The 21,088-nt window shown below is 41.0% G+C and overlaps 1 protein-coding gene across 1 annotated transcript in view; it reads right to left on the reverse strand.

Moving 5' to 3' along the window:
• The window catches only part of gspt1 (G1 to S phase transition 1), a 51,329-nt gene that overhangs the window by 15,724 nt on the left and 14,517 nt on the right, over positions 1–21,088 (reverse strand). Inside the window, exons 2-9 of the mRNA XM_060840442.1 lie at positions 14,028–14,072; positions 13,348–13,581; positions 13,114–13,147; positions 12,602–12,679; positions 10,994–11,174; positions 10,098–10,252; positions 3,819–3,959; positions 1,077–1,170 (exon numbers count right to left, since the gene is read on the reverse strand). Of these exons, the coding sequence (XP_060696425.1) occupies positions 1,077–1,170; positions 3,819–3,959; positions 10,098–10,252; positions 10,994–11,174; positions 12,602–12,679; positions 13,114–13,147; positions 13,348–13,581; positions 14,028–14,072 (962 nt within the window). The remainder of the gene's footprint in view (positions 1–1,076; positions 1,171–3,818; positions 3,960–10,097; positions 10,253–10,993; positions 11,175–12,601; positions 12,680–13,113; positions 13,148–13,347; positions 13,582–14,027; positions 14,073–21,088) is intronic.

The following is a 21,088-nucleotide window of genomic DNA, read 5'->3' on the forward strand; positions in this document are numbered from 1 at the left end:
TCTCCAGCAGCTTCCCTACCACTGAATCAGGCTCACCAGTCTAATTACCTGGATTAGCCCTGCTACCCTTCTTAAACAAGAGGACGACATTAGCAATTCTCCAGCCCTCTGGATCTCATCCATGTTCAAGGATGCTGCAAAGATATCCATTTCCTCTCTCACTTCCCTCAGTAACCTGGGATAGATCCCATCTGGACCTGGGGACATGTCCACCTTAATGCCTTTTATAAAGCTTTACAGAATACCCAACACTTCCTCCCTCCTTATGCCAATTTGACAGAGTATTCAATGATATATCCCTAAACTCAACAATCACCATGTCCCTCTCTTCGGTGAATACCGATACAAAGTACTCTTTAAGAATCTCACCCATTTTCTGACTCCACACACAACTTTCCTCCTTCGTCCTTGAATGGGCCAACCCTTTCTCTAGTTACCCTCTTGCTCCTTTATTTGTATATAAGGCTTTGGGATTTTCCTTAACCCCGCTTGCTAAGGGTATCTCATGGCCAATTTTCACCCTCAATTCCCCGTTTCAGATTGTTCTTACATTCCCAATATTCTTCCAAAGCGTTGTCTGTCTTCCGTCGCCGTGACCTTATGTTGTGCATCCTTTTTACTCTTAGCTAGTCTCTTAATTTCACCCGTCACCCAGGATTCCCTAATCTTGCCATTTCGATCCTTCATCCTTCACAGGAGCATATCTCTCCTAAACTCTAATCAATCTCTCTTTAAAAGCCTCTCACATATCAAATGTCGCTTTACCTTCAAACAGCTGCTCCCAATTTACATTCCACAGCTCCTACCTAATTTTGGTACAGTTGGCCTTCCCCCAATTTAGCACTCTGTTTAGAACCACTCTTGTCTTTGTCCATGAATATTCTAAAACTTATGGAATTGTGATCACTATTCCCAAAGTAATCCCCTACTGAAACTTCAACCACCTGGCCAGGCTCATTTCCCAACACTAGGTCCAGTATGGCCCCCTCCTGAACTGGACTATTTAGACACTGCTCTAGAAAACGCTCCTGGATGCTCCTTACAAATATAAATCAATGACAAATATACAAGCTTACCTTATATTTATCTACAATGGGTACTCGCACGGGTCCAGTAGATGCTCTATAGAAGTGTGGTAAATTGTCCAGATAGGGAATAAATGGTAATCCACTGGAAGAAAAATCACAACAGAGCAGCGAAATTTTAAGATGGAATTCTTTGCTATAAGATCAAGTTTTATTTCTAGATTTCAAAGGAATCAGTTACCGATCAAGCATGAAATGAATGGGCAAGCAGTGACAAAATAAGCACGTCAACAAATTCTTCAGAACAAATACACTGATTACTTGACAACAATTTATCTGTGAATATAAAGAAATCAAAGCAAATTCAACTTCAGTCTTGAAAGTATGTTTCCAAGAATTTTATTTACTTCTATATAAAAGGTGACTTCCAAAGATTTTATTGCACACTTCTACAGATGTACACTAAAGGTAACGAATTAGAGCCTAGTTCAGTAACTGCACCTCTGAAATTAAAAAAAAAATTCAAAAAATTGTAAAGATTTGATTGACTATTTAAAATTACCTTTTAGGTATTTAAGCAAATTTAGAAAAGATTTTATATTCAAGGAGACTTCTCTGGATGGGTCAACTTCTACTGTTCATCATAATTGCCCTTGGGGTGGTAGTGGCGGCAGCAGCTCTTGTATCCTGGTAGACCACATGCTGTCAGTAAAATGTTAAGTAGAAGTTTCCAGGATTCTGTTTAGGCGACAGTGAAGGAATGGTGATACATTTTGTGGGCGGCACGGTGGCACAGTGGTTAGCACTGCTGCCTCACAGCGCCTGAGACCCGGGTTCAATTCCCGACTCAGGCGACTGACTGTGTGGAGTTTGCACATTCTCCCCGTGTCTGCGTGGGTTTCCTCCGGGTGTTCCGGTTTCCTCCCACAGTCCAAAGATGTGCGGGTCAGGCGAATTGGCCATGCTAAATTGCCCGTAGTGTTGGGTAAGGGGTAAATGTAGGGGTATGGGTGGGTTGCGCTTCGGCGGGTCGGTGTGGACTTGTTGGGCCAAAGGGCCTGTTTCCACACTAAGTAATCTAATCTAATCTACATTTTCAAGTCAGAATGGGAACTTGCAGTTGGTGTTCCCTGATATCTGCTGCTTGTGGTTGTGGGTTGGATGGTGGTAAGGGCCTTGGTGAACTTCTGCAGTGCATCTTATACATTGTAAACACTACTACTGCTGTTGAATCAGTAGGGGAAGGAAGTGAATGTTTATGGATGTGGTGTCAATTCAGCTGGTTGTATTGCCTAGGACAATGTCAAGCTTTGTGTTGTTTTTAGAGCTGAATAACTTATGTAGTTAATGTAAGGGGTGGGGTGGAGAGTGTGCAATGGCTTAGTGGCATTAATCACTAGACTATTAATCCAGAAACTCAGCTAATTAGAGGTCTAATGACGATCACGAGGCCATTGTCGATAAAGGTGGTAAAAACAATGACTGCAGATGCTGGAAACCAGATTCTGGATCAATGGTGCTGGAAGAACACAGCAGTTCAGGCAGCATCCAACGAGCAGCGAAATAGACGTTTCGGGCAAAAGCCCTTCATCAAAATCCATTGATGATAAAACCTATTTGGTTCACTAATGTCCTGTATCGAAGGAAATCTGCCATTCTTACCTGGTCTCACCTGCAGGTGACTCCAGGCGCACAGCTGTGTCATTGACTCAACTGCCCTCTGGGCAATTAGGGAATACTAGCCTAGACAGAGCTATCCATTGCCGCAGTGAATCAGAGACGATAAATTGGGTAGCATGGTGTCTCAGTGGTTAGCATTGCTGCCTCATAGCGTCCGGGACCTGGGTTTGATTCCAGCCTCAGGCAATTGTGTGGAGTTTGCACATTCTCCCTGTGTCTGTGTGGGTTTCCTCCCACAATCCAAAGATTGCAGGTCAGGTGGATCGGCTGTGCTAAATTGCCCACAGCGTTCAGGGGGGTGTACATTAGATGAATTAGTCAGGAGTAAATGTACAGTAATAAGGATGGGGAATTAGTCTGGGTGTGTTACTTTTCAGTGGGTTGGGGTGGACTTGTTAGGCCAAATGACCTGTTTCCAGACTATAGGGATTCTATGATGATTTTAGAAATACCTCATCTTCCACCTGGGCAGCTTACAGCCCGGAGGACATGACATTCAATTCTCAAATTTCAAATAACCTTCTGATCCATCTTCCTTTCCAATCCCACCTTCTCCCTTCCAGTGACCAACCAGATTCATTCCTCCCATTGACCAACCAGGTCGTACTCACTACCTATGCTCAACTATCACTACCTCACCATTCTGCCACTCTCCTCCCCCACTATCCCCCTTTACCTGTCGCTCACTGCATCCCCACATCCAATCCTGAACAAGGGTTATAGCCAAAATGTTGACTTCTCTACCTCCTGATGCTGCCTGGCTTTGTGTTCTTCCAGCCTCCTCTTTGTCTACTTTGGATTCCAGCATCTGCATTATCTTTTGCCTTTAACTATAATAGCAGGCTAGCCAGTTTATACAGACATTTTTGTAGCACAATACTGTTTAATCTTACTTGGAATGCCAGCTCACAGGCAGCCCTATAGTTGTAATTAGGACTAAAATGTTTGAGAATCAATATGACAATGTTAACTGCATTCAAGGTTTTATAAAAGAATTCTTAAATAATCAAATTGCACCACACATTTTGGCAGTACCAGCATCATGTTATGACATTTATCAAATTGACTCTATATTAGCCCACTTGATTGTTAACTGTTTTTGATAATACTTACGTGTACCAAGAGCAGTTCTCAGCTCGTTCTTTTAAGTTTGCACCAGTTAGTCCAGAACAAGGCATAAAGTGAATATCCTTTTTAGGATTGAAACCAACTTTCTTCAAAAATGGCACAAGTTTTTCCTTGCATTCTTCATATCTGACAAAAATATAAACAATCAATGCTATTAGACCTACTGCAGGACAATGCCACCATGCAATGAAGCAAAATGATTTGCCCAAATTGAAGCACATGTTTTCAGGCAAGTGTTCATTTTCACTTCTATTGTGATTACATACTGTCTGGGCCAAAAGCGCTCAAAATGGCTGCCTCGGTTATATGGTAACATATCCAAGGTTATGGCAACACAATCTGCCATTTTTGAAAAAAGCTTACAACAAACATTTGATGGTAATACAAGTAATTTTAACTCAAACTGCTTAAAACAACAATGACTACATTGCAGTGCTAATCAGAAAAGATATTTTTAAAACTAAAGCTTTTTGACGTTTTCTTACTCTCCAGACAAATTTATCAAGTTAAATTCAATTTTTATTGAGGGATTCTAGGGTATGTACTGATGGAGAGATTATATTGTGAACATTTTTATACACAGTGACAAAAATCCATGAACTAACAACCATACAAATGATTGTTTACTTTCACTAATTCAGGAGTATCACATGTACTTTGAGGTTTATCCATGCTTCTTTAACTAGTACATAAGGAATTTATAGGAGTATTCAATAGAACTGCGACTTTCATCTTTTTAAAATTCTTTCATGGCATGTGGCAGTACTGTCCATGTCTAATCGCCCTCCTAAAAAGTACTTAAGTATCCACACCATTTTAGAAGGGTGGTCAGGAAAAGCCAGGGAACTATAGACCAATCAATTGTGGGCAAGCTGTTGGAGGGAATCCTGAGAGACAGGTTTTACATGTACTTGGAAAGGTAAGGACTGATCAGGGATAGTCAGCATGGCTTTGTGCGTGGGAAATCATGATTCACGAATTTCATTGATTTTTTTTTGAAGTAACAAAGAGGATTGATGAGAGCAGAGCAGTAGACGTGATCTATATGGATAAAAGCAAATTACTGCAAATGTTGGAATCTGAAACCAAAAGAGAAAATGCTGGAAAACCTCAGCAGGTCTGGCAGTATCTGTAAGGAGAGAAAAGAGCTGACATTTTGAGTCGAACTGACCCTTTGTCAAAGCTAAAAAAAGGGGAGAATAGGGAGGTATTTATACCAGGCTGAGCGAAGGTGAGTCATGGCTCCAGAAGCAAAGATAGCAATCAAGAGACAATAATGGCAGTGCATGGAGAGATTATAGGGAGATTAGGAACTGTGAATGATCAAGGCTGAAGCCAGTGCTATGTCACAAAATATTTGGGGGATGGGGTGGGGGGGATGGGTGAAACAGAGGCAAAATTGAAAACAGGGGAGAAGGGTCGCAAAGCAGAAAGAGGAGAAGAAAAGGTGATGAGAGAGTGGAGAGCAAGAGAAAGAGAGACAATCAGGAAATAAGAGGTACAGAACAGTAAAAAAAATAAATAAAATAAATGAAATAAAATTCTGGAGCAGAATGAAAACAGAGGGGTTGAGATGGGATAATCATCTGAAGTTGTTGAATTCAATGTTGAGACCGGCAGGCTGTGACGTGCCTAGGTCGGAAGAGGAGATGCTGTTCCTCCAGTTTGCGTTGAGCTTCACTGGAACATTGCAACAGGCCAAGGACAGACATGTGGGCATGGGAGCAGGATTGTATGTCGAAGTGGCAAGCCACAGGAGGGTCCAGGACCTGTTTGCGTACAGACCAAAGGTGCTCAGCAAAGCGATCACCCAGTCGACGTTTTGTCTCTCCGATATAGAGACGACCACATTGGGAGCAATGAATACAATAGACCAAATTGAAAGAGGTACAAGTGAAATGCTGCTTAATCTGAAATGAGTGTGTGGAGCCTTGGCTGGTGAGCATGGAAGAGGTAAAGGGGCAGGTGTTGCACCTTCTGCGATTGCATGGGAAGGTGCAGTGTGAGATGGGAGAGGTGTTAGGTGTGATGGAGGAGTGGACTAAGTTGTCCCGGAGGGAATGATCTCTGCGGAATGCAGAGGGAAGGGAAGATGTGTTTAGTGCTGGCGTTGTGTAGGAGTTGGCGAAAATGGTGGAGGATTATTCTTTGCATGTGAAGGCTGGAGGGGTGAAAGGTGAGAACAAGAAGGGCCCTATCCTTGTTTGGGACGGGAGGGAGGGGGTGAGGGTCGTGGCGCGGGAGATGGACCGCACGCTGTCGAGAGCCCTGTCAACTGTAGATGGGAAGCCACGGTTGGAGAAGGAGCACATATTAGATTAGATTAGACTTACAGTGTGGAAACAGGCCCTTCGGCCCAACAAGTCCACACCGACCCGCCGAAGCGCAACCCACCCATACCCCTACATTTACCCCTTACCTAACACTACGGGCAATTTAGCTTGGCCAATTCACCTGACCCGCACATCTTTGGACTGTGAAACCGGAGCACCCGGAGGAAACCCACGCAGACACGGGGAGAACGTGCAAACTCCACACAGTCAGTCGCCTGAGTCGGGAATTGAACCCGGGTCTACAGGCGCTGTGAGGCAGCAGTGCTAACCACTGTGCCACCGTGCCGCCCAAAATAGAGCACCACTTTGGAAAGTGGTCTCATCGGAACAAATGCGGTGGAGGCGAAGGAGCTGAGAGAAAGGGATAGAGTCCTTACAGGACGTAGGGTGAGAAAAGCTGTAGTCCAGATAGCTGTGGGAGTCAATGGGCTTGTAATGTATATTACTGGATAGACTATTGCCGGAAATGGAGACAAGAAGGTCAAGGAAAGCATGGCAAGTGTCGGAGATGGACCAGGTGAAGGTGATGGAGGGATAGAAACTGGAAGCGAAGTCTCGTCCTGACCTGGAAAAATTAATGAACTTCGCTTCCAGTTTCCATCCCTCCATCACCTTCACCAGGTCCATCTCCGACACTTGTCTTCCTTTCCTTGACCTTTCTGCGAGATACTGCAGTTTGGAAAAGCAAATCAGAGTAGGACTTATACACTTAATGGTAAGGTCCTGGGGAGTGCTGCTGAACAGAGACCTTGGAGTGCAGGTTCATAGCTCCCTGAAAGTGGAGTCACAGGTAGATAGGATAGTGAAGGCGGCGTTTGGTATGCTTTCCTTTATTGGTCAGAGTATTGAGTACAGGAGTTGGGAGGTCATATTGCGGCTGTACAGGACATTGGTTAGGCCACTGTTGGAATACTGCGTGCAATTCTGGTCTCCTACCTGAAGGATGTTGTGAAACTTGAAAGGGCTCAGAAAGATTTACAAGAATATTGTCACGTTTAGAGGATTTGTGCCAGAGGGAGAGGCTGAATAGGCTGGGGCTGTTTTCCCTGTAGTGTCGGAGTCTGAGGGGTGACCTTATAGAGGTTTATTAAATCATAAGGGACATGGATAGGATAAATAGACAAGTTCCTTTCCCTGGCATGGGGGAGCCCAGAACTAGAGGGCACAGATTTAGGGGTGAGAAGGGAAAGATATATGGAATGAGCTGTCAGAGGAAGTAGCGGAGCTTGGTACAAATACAGCATTTAAAAAGGCATCTGGACGAGTACAAGGGGAGAAAAAAGGTTGAGGGGGATATGGGCCAAATCCTGGTTAATGGGACTAGATTAATTTAAGATAGCTGGTCGACATGAACGAGTTGAACCGAATATGAACTGTTTTCCGTGCTGTACATCTCCACGACTTTCTATGACTTCAATTAACAAGATTAAGAGTCTTTTAGAAAAGACCTTCAGTGGCAGTACATACCTTTCCAAGCAATTTAATTTTACATAGGAATGCGATCAGCAAAATTAAGAATTCATTCACCAGATTTACAAATAAAAATCCATATCCTCTTCACTGCAAAGTTATAATGTAGCACAAAATATTTTCAACTATACAATATAGCGTCATCACATGACTAGTACCTTATACAGCAGCTTTAACAAGATGCAACATGCCTAAGCACTGCACATCAATATTACCAATCTGAATTTGGCACAACCACAAATATATTTGGGTGGATGACTAAAACCTTGGTCAGCAGCAAAATTCTGAAGTGTCAAAAAGCAAAAGCTGGACGAAGGTGCTTGGGGTAAAACCAGCCTGCTCAATGAGTCAAAATTCACTGAGTACAAATTGAGTGATTAGAGAACAGAAGTTATGGAGAGATTTGAAAACAAGAATGAGGACTTTAAAATTGAGATATTCTTAACCAGAAGCAAATGTCAGCTAGTTATGGATGAATGAGTGTTGATGCAAGCAAGGATGATGGACATAGGTCTGGTTTCTTGATGAAGGGCCTTTGCCCGAAACGTCAATTCTCCTGCTCCTCGGATGCTGTTTGACCTGCTGCGCTTTTCCAGCACCATACTCTTGATTCTAATCTCCAGCACCTGCAGTCCTCACTTTCGCATAGGTCTGGATGACTTCAACTTCACAGACATCAGAAAATAGGAATCTGTCAATTTCTGAACGAAGCTTCGATGAGTTTCAGCAGGAAAAAGGGCTGAGATTGGGTTAAGGTCAACTGATTTTCCGAAAGATAAGAATAGATGAGTTTAGGTGATGAGAGTTATATGGTCAGAAGTTCATCTCAGGATCAAATATAACACCCAAAAATGCAAATAGCCTCATTTCACACAGACAGTTGCGAAATTCCCAAATGACATGAAACAAAATGTCAAAGACCATCCTTTGTCTACTCTGGATAAAAAGATGAGAGCAGTTTGAATCAGTCAGATTCAAACTGATGGAGGGTTGAATTGTCAACCTCAAAGGCTTGCAGGTCAAAAAAAACCTAATATTTCATACCCATCATGGTAATTATATTTTTTCCAATAATTTTTAAACATGGTGGTGAAAGGTTTCTTGGGGGGTAGGGCGATGGCAACACATGCAGTAAGGGCAGCTTTGGTGGACTGACTGACAAAGGAGTAAAAAGTGAGGTCTGCAGATGCTGGAGATCAGAGCTGAAAATGTGTTGCTGGTTAAAGCACAGCAGGTTAGGCAGCATCCAAGGAACAGGAAATTCGACGTTTCGGGCCAGAGCCCTTCATCAGGAAACATCGTGACTGACAAAGGACACAGAGGCCAGAGGATAGTGAATATCAGCTAACATCTGGCCCAGGAAAACATGCTGGTGACCAACAGTTCAGTCCTTATAGATTCTGTGGATCTCAATTATAGCATGAAGTCATAGGACATGGAACAGAAGCTATTTCAAGACAAGGAGGAAGCAACTCATGACTTCATCATCAACACTTGGGTGACTCATTATTTTAAAAGGACATCAGAAGGGATAGCAAGACCAGAATCAAGTGCTCTGTTTTAGGCAGTGAAACTAATTTCAAGCGTTCATTGCTCAATTAAAGTGAGGGACAGCAAATTACATCTGCGGTTAAATTCAAAAAGTTAGAAGGAAATGTAAATGTTTGCATTCCTTCACTTAGATTAGTCATCTATTACTTTCTGGCAACAAAAATCATGCTTCCAAATGTCTCATTCATTTAATTACTGAGAAATACTCTAGTCAATTTGTTCAATTATTTTTCCCCATAGAGTCAGTCATGTCATTACTCAGAACAAGAACAGTCCAGAACTGGAACATGCACTTATGAAAAAAAAAAGCACTCTACATTGTGCTGTTAAGTTAACATGCTGTCACTTGAATAGAAATGTTCTGATGTTAAAAGGTGAAGACTGTTGAAGAAAACAATGTTACTCATATCTGGCACACAGAGCCAACAATCACTTCAAGGCTAGAAACAGCACAGTGATAAAGAATTCCATGAAGGTTTCCACTGTCCTCAAGCAAAGCCATGCCTTAGTTTCAAGCTAAAATACACGCTCATTTTGATGTACAAAACTTTTTTTTTGTTCATTTGCCGTCATGTAGATTGAGTGAAATAAATTTACAACTGTTTTTTTTACTATGGCAACTGAGGCAGGAGGAAATGAAAACGTTGCATAAACTCATTTTATCAAGGACCATTTTATCAAGGAATGAAATAACTCTTTCAGTCCATCAATGAAAGATTAAGTAGGTAACAAAACAGAATAGAACAGATCTCAAATTGTTCCTGTAGTAGGAGTACACCAGAAACAATTATAGAGTTTTCATTATTCAGCGTTAATCGTATTTTGGTTTCACCAAAATAACACTAATTACCATAATGTCAAATTTTGATAATAAGCTTTCAAACCATGTACAATCTAACAGAAATCTTACCGATCTTGGCTCCAGGCTACTGTTGGATCATCCATTTTGTTGATAAGAACTATCAGATGTTTCACTCCTGCTGTTTTTGCTAACATAGCATGTTCTCGTGTCTGACCTCCTTTCTCAAAGCCTGTTTCAAATTCACCTTTCCTGGCTGATATAACCTAAACAAGAAACAGGTCAGAAAGTGGGAGATCATGAGGACTTTTCTGCAGATAAAAATGGCTGCACAATTACTGCATAGAGACCATAAACAGCAGGGGTACATTTGAATAACAGAAAGAAATCTCCAAAGATTGGTCTCATCTTTCCCACACCACAATCGCCAAGAAAACACATGAATTATAAGATAGAACAAAAATACCAACTCAGGTCTTGAATTTACATTGAAAAATTGCTAATATAACCTGACCTGCAATTCAAAATTTACTTCATAAGATACGTAATTTACACTAAACTGATGGAGAAAACAGACTTTAGACATGTATTTGATTACCTAAACAAAACTTTTGCCACTGTTTAAACTCCTACATTATTTTCCCAGTGCAAAACTCTACATTGTAATAAACATGAATTAATTGCCCATGTGTTACATTACATAGAAAATGACCATTCTTCTTTCTCAAAGGCAAATATCATGGATGCTGAAATAAGAACGGAAAATGTTGAAGATACTTGGGTGGCCTGGCAGCATTTTAATGCTGACAACTCCGAAGACAGGATAGTCAGTCTGAAACATTTGAACGGTTTCTCCTTTTAGAAATTGACAGGCCTGCTGAATATGACCAACGTTTTCTGGATTTATTACACTGAAGTCTCTTTTCTGATAATTCCACTAACAAATTAGTTCCTGAATCTGAAGATTAACCTTACTCCCCTGAAAACCAGGAAGGTTGATTTCTTACCAAGACAGCGAGGTCAGCTTGAGATGCCCCACCAATCATATTTGGTACAAAGCTTTTGTGACCTGGAGCATCTAAAATGGTGAAGTGCTTCTTCTGTGTTTCAAAATATGCACGGCCCACTTCTACTGTTTTACCCTTGTCCCTCTCCTCCTGGTTAGTGTCCAAAGCCCAGGAAAGATACCTAAAATTATAAAGACTCTTGTAACATGCTGCAAACAGAAGAAAATCAAGTCATTCATATTAACTTGTTGGATGAATAGGAGCATAAACATTTTAAAAATCCTATATATGTTAAAGAAGGCCATTTCAAAATAGTTCACCAACTCTAATCAGCAAGTTCTCAACAGCTAATCAAAAGCTAGCAATTAAACAGGGGATGGGGAATTATGCAAACTACAATGTGCATCTCCATCAGGTCAATAACTCAACTAAATCCAAAAACAACTATTTACTCTCCCCAATTTCTTTTCCTTATCTTTCCTTACCGTGAAAGTGCCACACAAATAGTTAGGGTGGTAAAGAAGGCATGTTTGCCTTTATTGGTTGGGGAACTGAATACAAGAGTCAGGATGTCATCTCAGTTTTAGCAAACTTTGGTTAGGCTGCACATGGGTGTATTGCTTCATTTCCAGTCCACAACATTACAGAAAGGATGTTGAGGCTTTGCAGAGAGTGCAGAAGAGATTTACCAGGATGCTACCTGGATTAGAGTATGAGCTATGAGGAAAGTCTAGAAAAACTTGGGTTGTTTCTCTCGCCTGGCACAGGCTGAGGGGAGTCTTGAAAGAAGTCTATAAAATTATGAATGTTGGTAGTGTTGTTGGTCAGAATATTTTTTTCCCAGAGTTGGAATGTCTACTACTAGACAGCATGCATTTGAAGTGAGAGGGAGCAAGTTCAATAGTATTGAGAGGGGCATTTTTCTTTTAAAAAACACATTGGTCAGAATCTGGGGGCTGCCGAGGGTGGCAGAGGCAGAAACAATAGAGGCATTTAAGGGACTTTTAGATAAGCACATGAATGTGCAAGAAATGGAGGGATATGGGCCAAGGAGTAGCAGAATGGATTAGTTTAATCTGGTATGTTCAACACAACATCATTGGCTGAAGGGCCCATACCTGTACTGTATTGTTCTATGTTCTCTAACCTTAGTCTTCTGTCCCTTCGCTACAGGGGATGTTGATTCCTCAATGCCAGCTACCTCTGCAAATTCAGCCACGTTGTCATAACCATGCAGGTCTCAATGAAATAAAACAGCCAACTTGATAAAGAAAGAGAGACAGGAGGGCCTACTCAATCACATGTCCAGCACACTTCAAACAAGGATCTTGGGTGCATAACTTTAACCAATTTCCTTGCTGGTTGGAGGTGCTTGAGGAAATTATCCTGGCTGAAGCATCAAGTTGAAACCCGCTAACTTAACACATTCCACTGCTCCTGGAGCAAGGAGCTCCTGGTTTTTAAGATAGCCAATGGACAAACAACTATTGGGGATCCAGACAATTTCCAACCTTTTTATAATTATTTAAAATTAAGAAAAGGATTCCAAAACTAACAGCTTGTTTTAGAAATTCTGATGTCAATTTCAAAACACAAATGTAAGCTTACCATGTTTCTCTGTTTTTTTCCTTGGCCTCCCTCTCATACTTCTCCAGTGTTCGTTTGTCAACCATACCTGTGAGGTACCTTGAAGAAATTACCAGCAAATGATGAACAAATTAGCACGCATGTATTGATCAGAATATTCTAATTTCAACTTGTGTAGAACATAAAGGCTGAGCTAAACTCTTCCCTCAAGCAATTAGAGAGTATTTGAAAAAGTATACAGCATGTACAATATGGAGCATTACAACAGCAGTATGAATTTTATCACATTTCCTTTAAAACAGTATAAATAATCAGAGCCTTAACACAAACTCCAACTTACACCCTGGTGTGGGTCTCAACATTGTTGATACGTGTGACAGGGTCTGGGCTTAAATGAAGACCACACACAAATGACAAAGAGTGGCTCAATATTGCATACTATTTAGTTACCATCAAACAAATTGGGAACTTGGATTACAAGAATATTTTCCTCCCACTTTAGCTCTATGTTTAAGAATAGAAGAATAACTTACATTATCTGGCCACCAATAGTGGATTTTCCAGCATCTAAGGGGAAGAAAAAGTGTTACAGCACGAAGACAACGTAAACAAGTATTAGCTTTTGTAAATTATTAAATGAAATCTCTCGAATTTAATCAAAGTTCTACTACAGGAAATAAATGTGACATTTTAAGTGGGATCGACAGTTCACGAAATTGGAGTTTTAAATGAGGCATACAGCCATATAATTTTATCTAGTAACCTACCTACATGACCAATGAATACAACATTTACATGTTCCTTCCTTGGAGCACCTGGTTCTACCACCACCGCAACCGTGGGCATAGACACATCTTCCTCCTCTTCCATTCCTACTGGAGTCACCAAAGGTGGCCCACCATCGCCAGCAGGACCACCTCCTGGTTCTGCTTCACTTGGCTCTGCTTTTTGTTCCCATGACTCTTCAGACCCTGCTTCTGTATCGCCATTTTCTACCGGCGCTGTAAGATATGTATGGTTGGATTCTTAGCAGTTGGCCATTTAACAAACCATTTAAAATTTAGTTGTTGCTCAGACATTAAACTATCAGTTGAAAATAAGCCAAGTTCAAAAGTCATTGGACTAAATGAAACCTATTCAAATTTATAATCTAGCATGGAATCAAGATCATGCTCTGCATGAATCCATACTGAAAGTGTGTTGAATCCACTTTGTCAAGAAGAATCATATCATACTTTAAACTGAAACTGTATGTCAATGCATGCCATGTAGACAAATTTGAAAACAGTGTAAGTGGGAAAATATCCCAGCTTACTTAATCATTAAAGCAGCTAAGTGCTGAAAATGTATCTTCAAAACAAAGGCAAATTGTCAGTAATCAATATAGTGTGCCAACATGCATCACCATTATATTCAAGACCAAAATGTCATTCAAAAAGGTCCTTACTAGCTGACTCAGAGACTTCCATGCTGGCATCTGTTGCTTCTGACCCTAAAGGAGAAAAACAGAATTATTTGTCTGTAACAGTACCTAGAACCATGTTTATTTGAAGGATTTTCATTCCCTTTCCCAAAATGCAGAAGTTACTTTACGCGGGAAAGTAAATACATCTGACCGGCTACATTTTACATGGATGAGCAGAAAGGGCACTTTAAGACACAATGGTCATTAGTATGCAGCATAAAAGCCTGAATCATCAGTCTTGTACCTAGAAGCAAAGAAACCAAGGCAAAGGGGTAAGGAAAAACTCATACAAAGCCTCGGAACTACATTTGAAGAACTGTCTGCAGCTACAGACAACCCCTTGCAGGGCCAAAATAAAAACCATGGAAAACATACAGGAGAAAGTGAGGATGCAGATGTTACAAATCAGTGTCAAAAAGTGTGGAGCTGGAAAAGCACAGCCGGCCAGACAACATCCAAGGAGGAGAGCAAAACTTTTGATCATAATTTCTTAATCAGGAATATCCTAATGAAGAGCCTGTGCTCGAAATGTCGACTCTTCTACTCCTTGGATGCTGCTTGACCAACTATGCTTTTCTACTGACGTGGAAAACATACAGCATGGATTCAGTGCAAATAACCGAAAAACTTCAATGAAGACAAAAAGTATTTCTAATAAAAGAAGTCTCAAGTTTCCAAAAGGTTATGGATCACAAAAAGGATGGTGTGACTGTATGAAATAACACTGGGAAATGGCATGAAGTTACAAAAAGAAAATTATTTGCAATTTAATAATAAAGAGTTCATGATTTGAGAGATTATAGATAATGAAGTGAGCAGAACTGGATTTGGAGAAATTTGCTGAAAAAGATAGCTAATCCCACCTACAATATCAGCCAGAATGATGAAATTGAAGCAATTACATCTTTTAAGAGAACAAGTTGCTTAATATTTGAAGTTGAAATTAGATTAGATTAGATTAGACTTACAGTGTGGAAACAGGCCCTTCGGCCCAACAAGTCCACACCGACCCGCCGAAGCGCAACCCACCCATACCCCTACATTTACCCCTTACCTAACACTACGGGCAATTTAGCTTGGCCAATTCACCTGACCCGCACATCTTTGGACTGTGGGAGGAAACCGGAGCACCCGGAGGAAACCCACGCAGACACGGGGAGAACGTGCAAACTCCACACAGTCAGTCGCCTGAGTCGGGAATTGAACCCGGGTCTACAGGCGCTGTGAGGCAGCAGTGCTAACCACTGTGCCACCGTGCCGCCCACAAATTGATGACCATATCAGGATATGAGAACTCCCTTTGTTAACTGATCCCAAGGCAGCTGGTCAAATACAAAACTGGACATGAATCCTTGCCTTGACTGGAACTTTATTAACAGAAAGCAGCATTATATGTAGTTCCGTCCTGCCTACAAACCCCCAAAAACCAACAATCTGTCTTTATATTCTTGTGAAAACAAGAAATGAATGAATGAATGACCATCCTTTTGGAAAGGAATATTGTAACTTCCCTTGAACTAAAACACAATCATTTTGATGATGGATCATAATGGTTAGTAAGTTTGCAGATGACACCAAAACTGATGGTGTAGTGGACAGTGAACAAAGTTACCTCAGATGGGCCAATGGGCTGAGGAGTGGCAGATGGAGTTTAATTTAAATAAATGTGAGGTGCTGAATTTTGAAAAGGCAAATCAGAGCAGGACTTATACACTTAATGGTAAGGTCCTAGGGAGTTTTGCTGAATAGAGAGACCTTGGAGTACAGGCTCATAGTTCCTTGGAAGTACAGTCACAGGTAGACAGGATAGTAAAGGTGGTGTTTGGTATACTTTCCTTTATTGGTCAGTGCATTGAGCATAAGAGTTGAGGGGTCATGTTGTGGCTGTACAGGACATTGGTGAGGTCACTTTTGGAATATTGTGTACAATATTGCATTGTTTGGAATATGGTCTTTCTGCTACAAAAAGAATGTTGTGAAACTTGAAAGGGTTCAGAAAAGATTTACAAGGATGTCACTAGAATTGAAGGATTTGAGCTACTGGGAGAGGTGTACTAGGCTGGGGCTATTTTCCCTAGAGCATCGGAGGCAAGTATGACTTTGTGGAGGTTTATAAAATCATGTGAGGCATGAATAGGGTAAATAGACAAGGTTTTTTTCCCTGGGGTGGGGGAGTCCAGAAATAGAGGGAATAGGTTTAAGGTGAGATGAAAAGATTTAAAAGGGACTTAGGGGACAATTTTTTTCATGCAGAGGGTGATATGTGTATGCAACAAGCTGCCAGAGGAAATGGTGGAGGCTGGTACAATTACAATATTTAAAAAGCATCTGGATGGCTATATCAACAGGAAGGGTTTAGAGGGATATGCGCCAAGTGCTGGCGATTGGAATTAGATTGGGTTAGGATAGCTGGCCGGCACGAGTTGGATCTAAGTGTCTGTTCCCATGCTGTACAACTCTATGACTATGACCCTAAATCAAGCAAATAGCATTGAATTAATTTGTGCTCTACAGTATTGTTACTCAAGTTGAGATTGAAGATTGCCAAATGAGCACAACAATTGGAAATAAAAGAAGAGGTATAAACAAAGCCATAGTTTCTACATCTGGTCCACTGTTCAAAAGTTCTTCAATACACACCTGGTGACAATAGGATTGCTCTCAGGGAGATGTTGAAAGAAATCAAGAACACACATTGCCTTAGTTGAGAGATTAATGGTGAACCGGACAAGGATTTAATTTATGGGCAACTAACAGTGGAATTCTGAGAGCTTTCAGGAGAGACAATGGAAGGTACTTAGTCCCTTGGTACCACTATTTAATTCAGACAATAAAGAATATTTATAAGTAAAATTCTCAAGTTTACATTAGCATGAATATTTCTGAAGCTGAAGGATGTCTGCAACCTTTCACCCAGCTTATAACAATACTAATAAACACAGTCACTTAAAATGTCGCTTTTCTGACAAATACAATTTCTATGCTGTGATCAAACACTTACGGGTTACATGCACCCCAAACAACACAGATTCCTTTATGATGTCGGCATAAGAATTAATAAGTATACTGATACCAGATTCATTCTGCTTCTGTGCAGGCAATGAAGCGCTACAAGTAGATGAGCGTAATTACATTGTAAGGCAGCATGGTGGCTCAGTGGTTAGTACTGCTGTCTCACAGCGACAGGATTCGATTCCAGCCTCAGATGGCTGTCTGTGTGGAGTTTGTACATTCTCCCAGTGTCTGCATGGGTTTCCTCCGGGTGCTCCAGTTTCCTTCCATAGCCCAAAAATGTGCAGGTCAGGTGAACTGGCCATGCTAAATTGCCCGGAGAATTAGGTGCTTTAGTCAGAGGGAAATGGGTCTGGGTGGGTTACTCTTTGGAGGGCCAGTGTAGACTTATTGGGCCAAATGGCCTGTTTCCACACTGTTGGGGATCTAATCTGAATCATAAGAAAAAAAAATGACCACACAGGATTTCAAAACAGGAATTTATTATGTTTGCACCCTACAGTCAATGTAGTCTGATCATACTTTAATTGAAGACTATTTTGGTTTGACTATCACTGCATGCAAAGACTGGCAAGATAATTTTCACAAGCAGCGATTATTTCTTCTTTTGCTTATTACCTTTGATTGGTGGTAGTGCAAAGCACTGGGTATCTGCATGGTCAAAGAAGTGAAGCACAAGATTTAGAGGTATTTGAGGGAAACTAGCAAATGTCAGAATTAAAAACACATTCTTCTTTTCCATAAAAGTTTTTGGAACTGGAAGTTTAGCACAACAAGTTTGAACTCTTATTTCAAAGCATATGTTAGACCAACACATTGGAGTGAATTCCATGAGTTATACGAAATTCATTCACCTTGACACTTCATTGTCTAAATTATTTGAAGCTGACATTTGCTAACTAAATTAAAAAATAATGCTAAGCTTCACTTTCAAGTTAAAATCATATTAATCATCAGCCAAAGAATTCAAACGCTTAATTTTGGATTGCATTAGCAAGTTGAGAAGATTTGGAGCTCAGGTTGAGGTTCCTGAGCTGGAAAGTCTGTTTTCAGACATTTCATTTTCTGATTTCTTCCCCTTTGATTTTTAGATTTGACTTCCTAATGATCCTGTGTCTGTTATTTTTGTCGAGAGGAAAGACTTTGAAAATCAGTCCAGATCTACAGACAGCTCACAATACATTTAAAATTATTTGCTGAAAGGTACTAAAATCAACGTTCAGGTTCAAGTTTGAAACCGAACAGTAAAGCAACAACTAGTGCTCGGACACTTCAAATACCTCAGGAATGGCTTTATTTAGGAAAATTGCATGGCTTGTTGAGCAGATTGATGTGGCAGGAAAATCAATGCTCATTTAAATAGTGAAGATGCAGATGCTTGAACCAAAATCAAACATTTACAAGAAAATTACAGAAGCAACAAGAAATATGTATTATAAAGCACATCAGATCAGCCATATTTCCTTTAAGTTAATAAGGTCAGTGGGCCATTACATTCTACTGGTGTGGACAGGTTTGCTAGGGGGAGATGAATTCTATTGACTGGAACCAACTGGCAGCTATACATTAAAACTGGCAGTCCAGAATAAAGATAAATTTTGCATTGGTTGAAAAATGCTCGTAAGAGCATTTTCAGAAATGAAGAACTTACACGAGGCTGCTAAAATATGAAAATCAAGCAGAACATTTAAAGGTTTGAATGTCTTTTCTTGATCAGTAAAGTTTACAAAGAAATCAGTAGCATGATACATAGCTCCTTATCAGCCAATTTACCCAATAATTTTGCCACCCTTGGTGGATAATGTGACGTCTTCTTTGAGCAACTGATACAATTAAACAACCAATAGCAACAGTTGACGAAGGAGGATAGGCAATTCAAACCATAAGACATTGGAGCAGAAATTAGGCCATTTGGCCCATTGAGTCTGCTCTACCATTCATTCATGGATAATGGGTTTCTCAACGCCATTTTCTTGTATTCTCCCCGTAATCCTTGATCTCCTTAGCAATCAAGAACTTATCTGTGTGTCTTAAATATACTCAATGATCTGGCCTCTACAGCCTTCTGTGGCAATGAATTCCATAGATTCACCACACTCTGGCTCAACCCTTCCCCTCATTCTTCGAAACTCAGTAGTCCCAGAGTCCTCAAACATTCTTCATATGTATTAAGCCTTTCATTCTTGGGATCATTCTCATGAATCTCCTCTGGATCAAATCCAGGGCCAATACATCCTTCCTGACTTATGGGGCCCAAAACTGCTCACAATACTCTAAATGTGGTCTGACCAGAGCCCTAAAACCTCAGAAGTACATCCCTTGCTTTTATTTTAGTCCTTTTGACTTAAATGACAACATGGCATTTGCCACTCTAACTATTGAATCAACCTGCAAGTTTACCTTAAGAGAATCCTGGATTAGGACTCCCAAGTCCCTTTGTAATTCAAACTTCTGAATTTTCTCCCCATTTAAAAAATACTTATTCCCTCTATTCCTCCTACCAAAGTGCATGACCTCACACCTCCCCATGTATTTCATCTGACACTTGATTGCCTACTCTCCTCACCTGTCCAAATCCTTCTGCAGCCTCCCCACCTCAATACTACCTGTCCCTTCACCTATCTTTGCGTCATCTGCAAGCTTAACCAGAATGTCTTCCCTTCTTTCAACCAGATCATTAACGTATAAAACAAAAAGTTGTGGTCCCAACACGGACCCTTGTGGAACTCGTCACCAGCCTCCATCCTGAGAAGGACCCTTTTATCCCCATTCTCTGCTTTCTGCCAGATAGCTAATCTACTATCCATGCTAGCACCTTGCCTCTAACACCATGGGTCCTTATCTTACTCAGCAGCCTCCTGTCCGGCACCTTATCAAAGGCCTTCTGGAATCCCAGATAGATAATATCCATCAGCTCTCTTGGTCTAACCTGTTCATTACTTCCTCAAAAGAATTCTAACAGATTTGCCAGGATGACCTCCCCTTACTGAAACCATGCTGACTTTGTCCTATTTTACCATGGATTTCTAAGTATTCAGAAATTTCATCCTATACAATGGACTCCAAAATCTTACTAATGACTGAGGTCAGGCTAATCGGCCTAAAATTTCCCATCTTTTGCCTTGCTCCCACCTTAAACATTTTCCAGTCCGCTGGGACCTTCCCGGACTCCAGTGATTTCTAAAAGCTCACTACTAAAGTCCCCACTACCTCTTCAGCCATCTCCTTCTGAACTCTGAGGTATACCCCATCTGGTCCAGATGATTTATCAAATTTCAGACCTTTCAGTTTTTGTAGCATCTTCTCCTTGGTGATCACCACTATACTCATCTCTGTCCCCTGACTCTCGAAGTTTTGAGATATTATTCGTGTCTTCCACTGTGAAGACTGACACAAAGTACCTAAGAGTCATAGGGACGTGCAGCACAGAAATCGACCCTTCAGTCCAACTCGTCCATGCCGACCAGATATCCTAGGCTAACCTAGTCCCATTTGCCAGCATTTGGCCCTTATCCCTCTAAATTCTTCCTATTCATATACCCATCCAGATGCCTTTTAAATGCTGTAATTTTACCAGCGCCTGCCACTTCCCCAGGCAGTTCATTACAGTTATTCAGTTCCTCAGCCCTTTCTTCATTCCCCATTACTGCTTCTCCAGTCCACGCTTGCCCTTTATATATGGAAAACTCTTACAACCTTGTCTACTAATTTAATGGCTAGCTTCTCATTTCTTTCCTTGTCCTCTGTTGGTCTTTGTAGGCCGCCCAATGCCTTCCACGATCTTATATGCTTTCTCTTTGGCTTTTATCCTGTCCCTGACTGTTGCCTCACACTCCCTTTAGCATGTTTCGGTTAACAATTCTTGGCCAAACGACTCAGTTTGGTAACTCATCACCACTTTCTCAAGGGCAACTGGGAAGGGGCAATCAATGCCAGCCCAGCAAGCAACACATCCCATGGAAAAAGATTTTAATAAGTTGTATCAAAGGCTAGCACAAAAATCAAGTGAGCACTCAAATGAAAAGCTCAAG

The sequence above is a fragment of the Hemiscyllium ocellatum genome, chromosome 20, assembly GCF_020745735.1.
Source record: "Hemiscyllium ocellatum isolate sHemOce1 chromosome 20, sHemOce1.pat.X.cur, whole genome shotgun sequence".
NCBI classification, from domain to species: Eukaryota; Metazoa; Chordata; class Chondrichthyes; order Orectolobiformes; family Hemiscylliidae; genus Hemiscyllium; species Hemiscyllium ocellatum.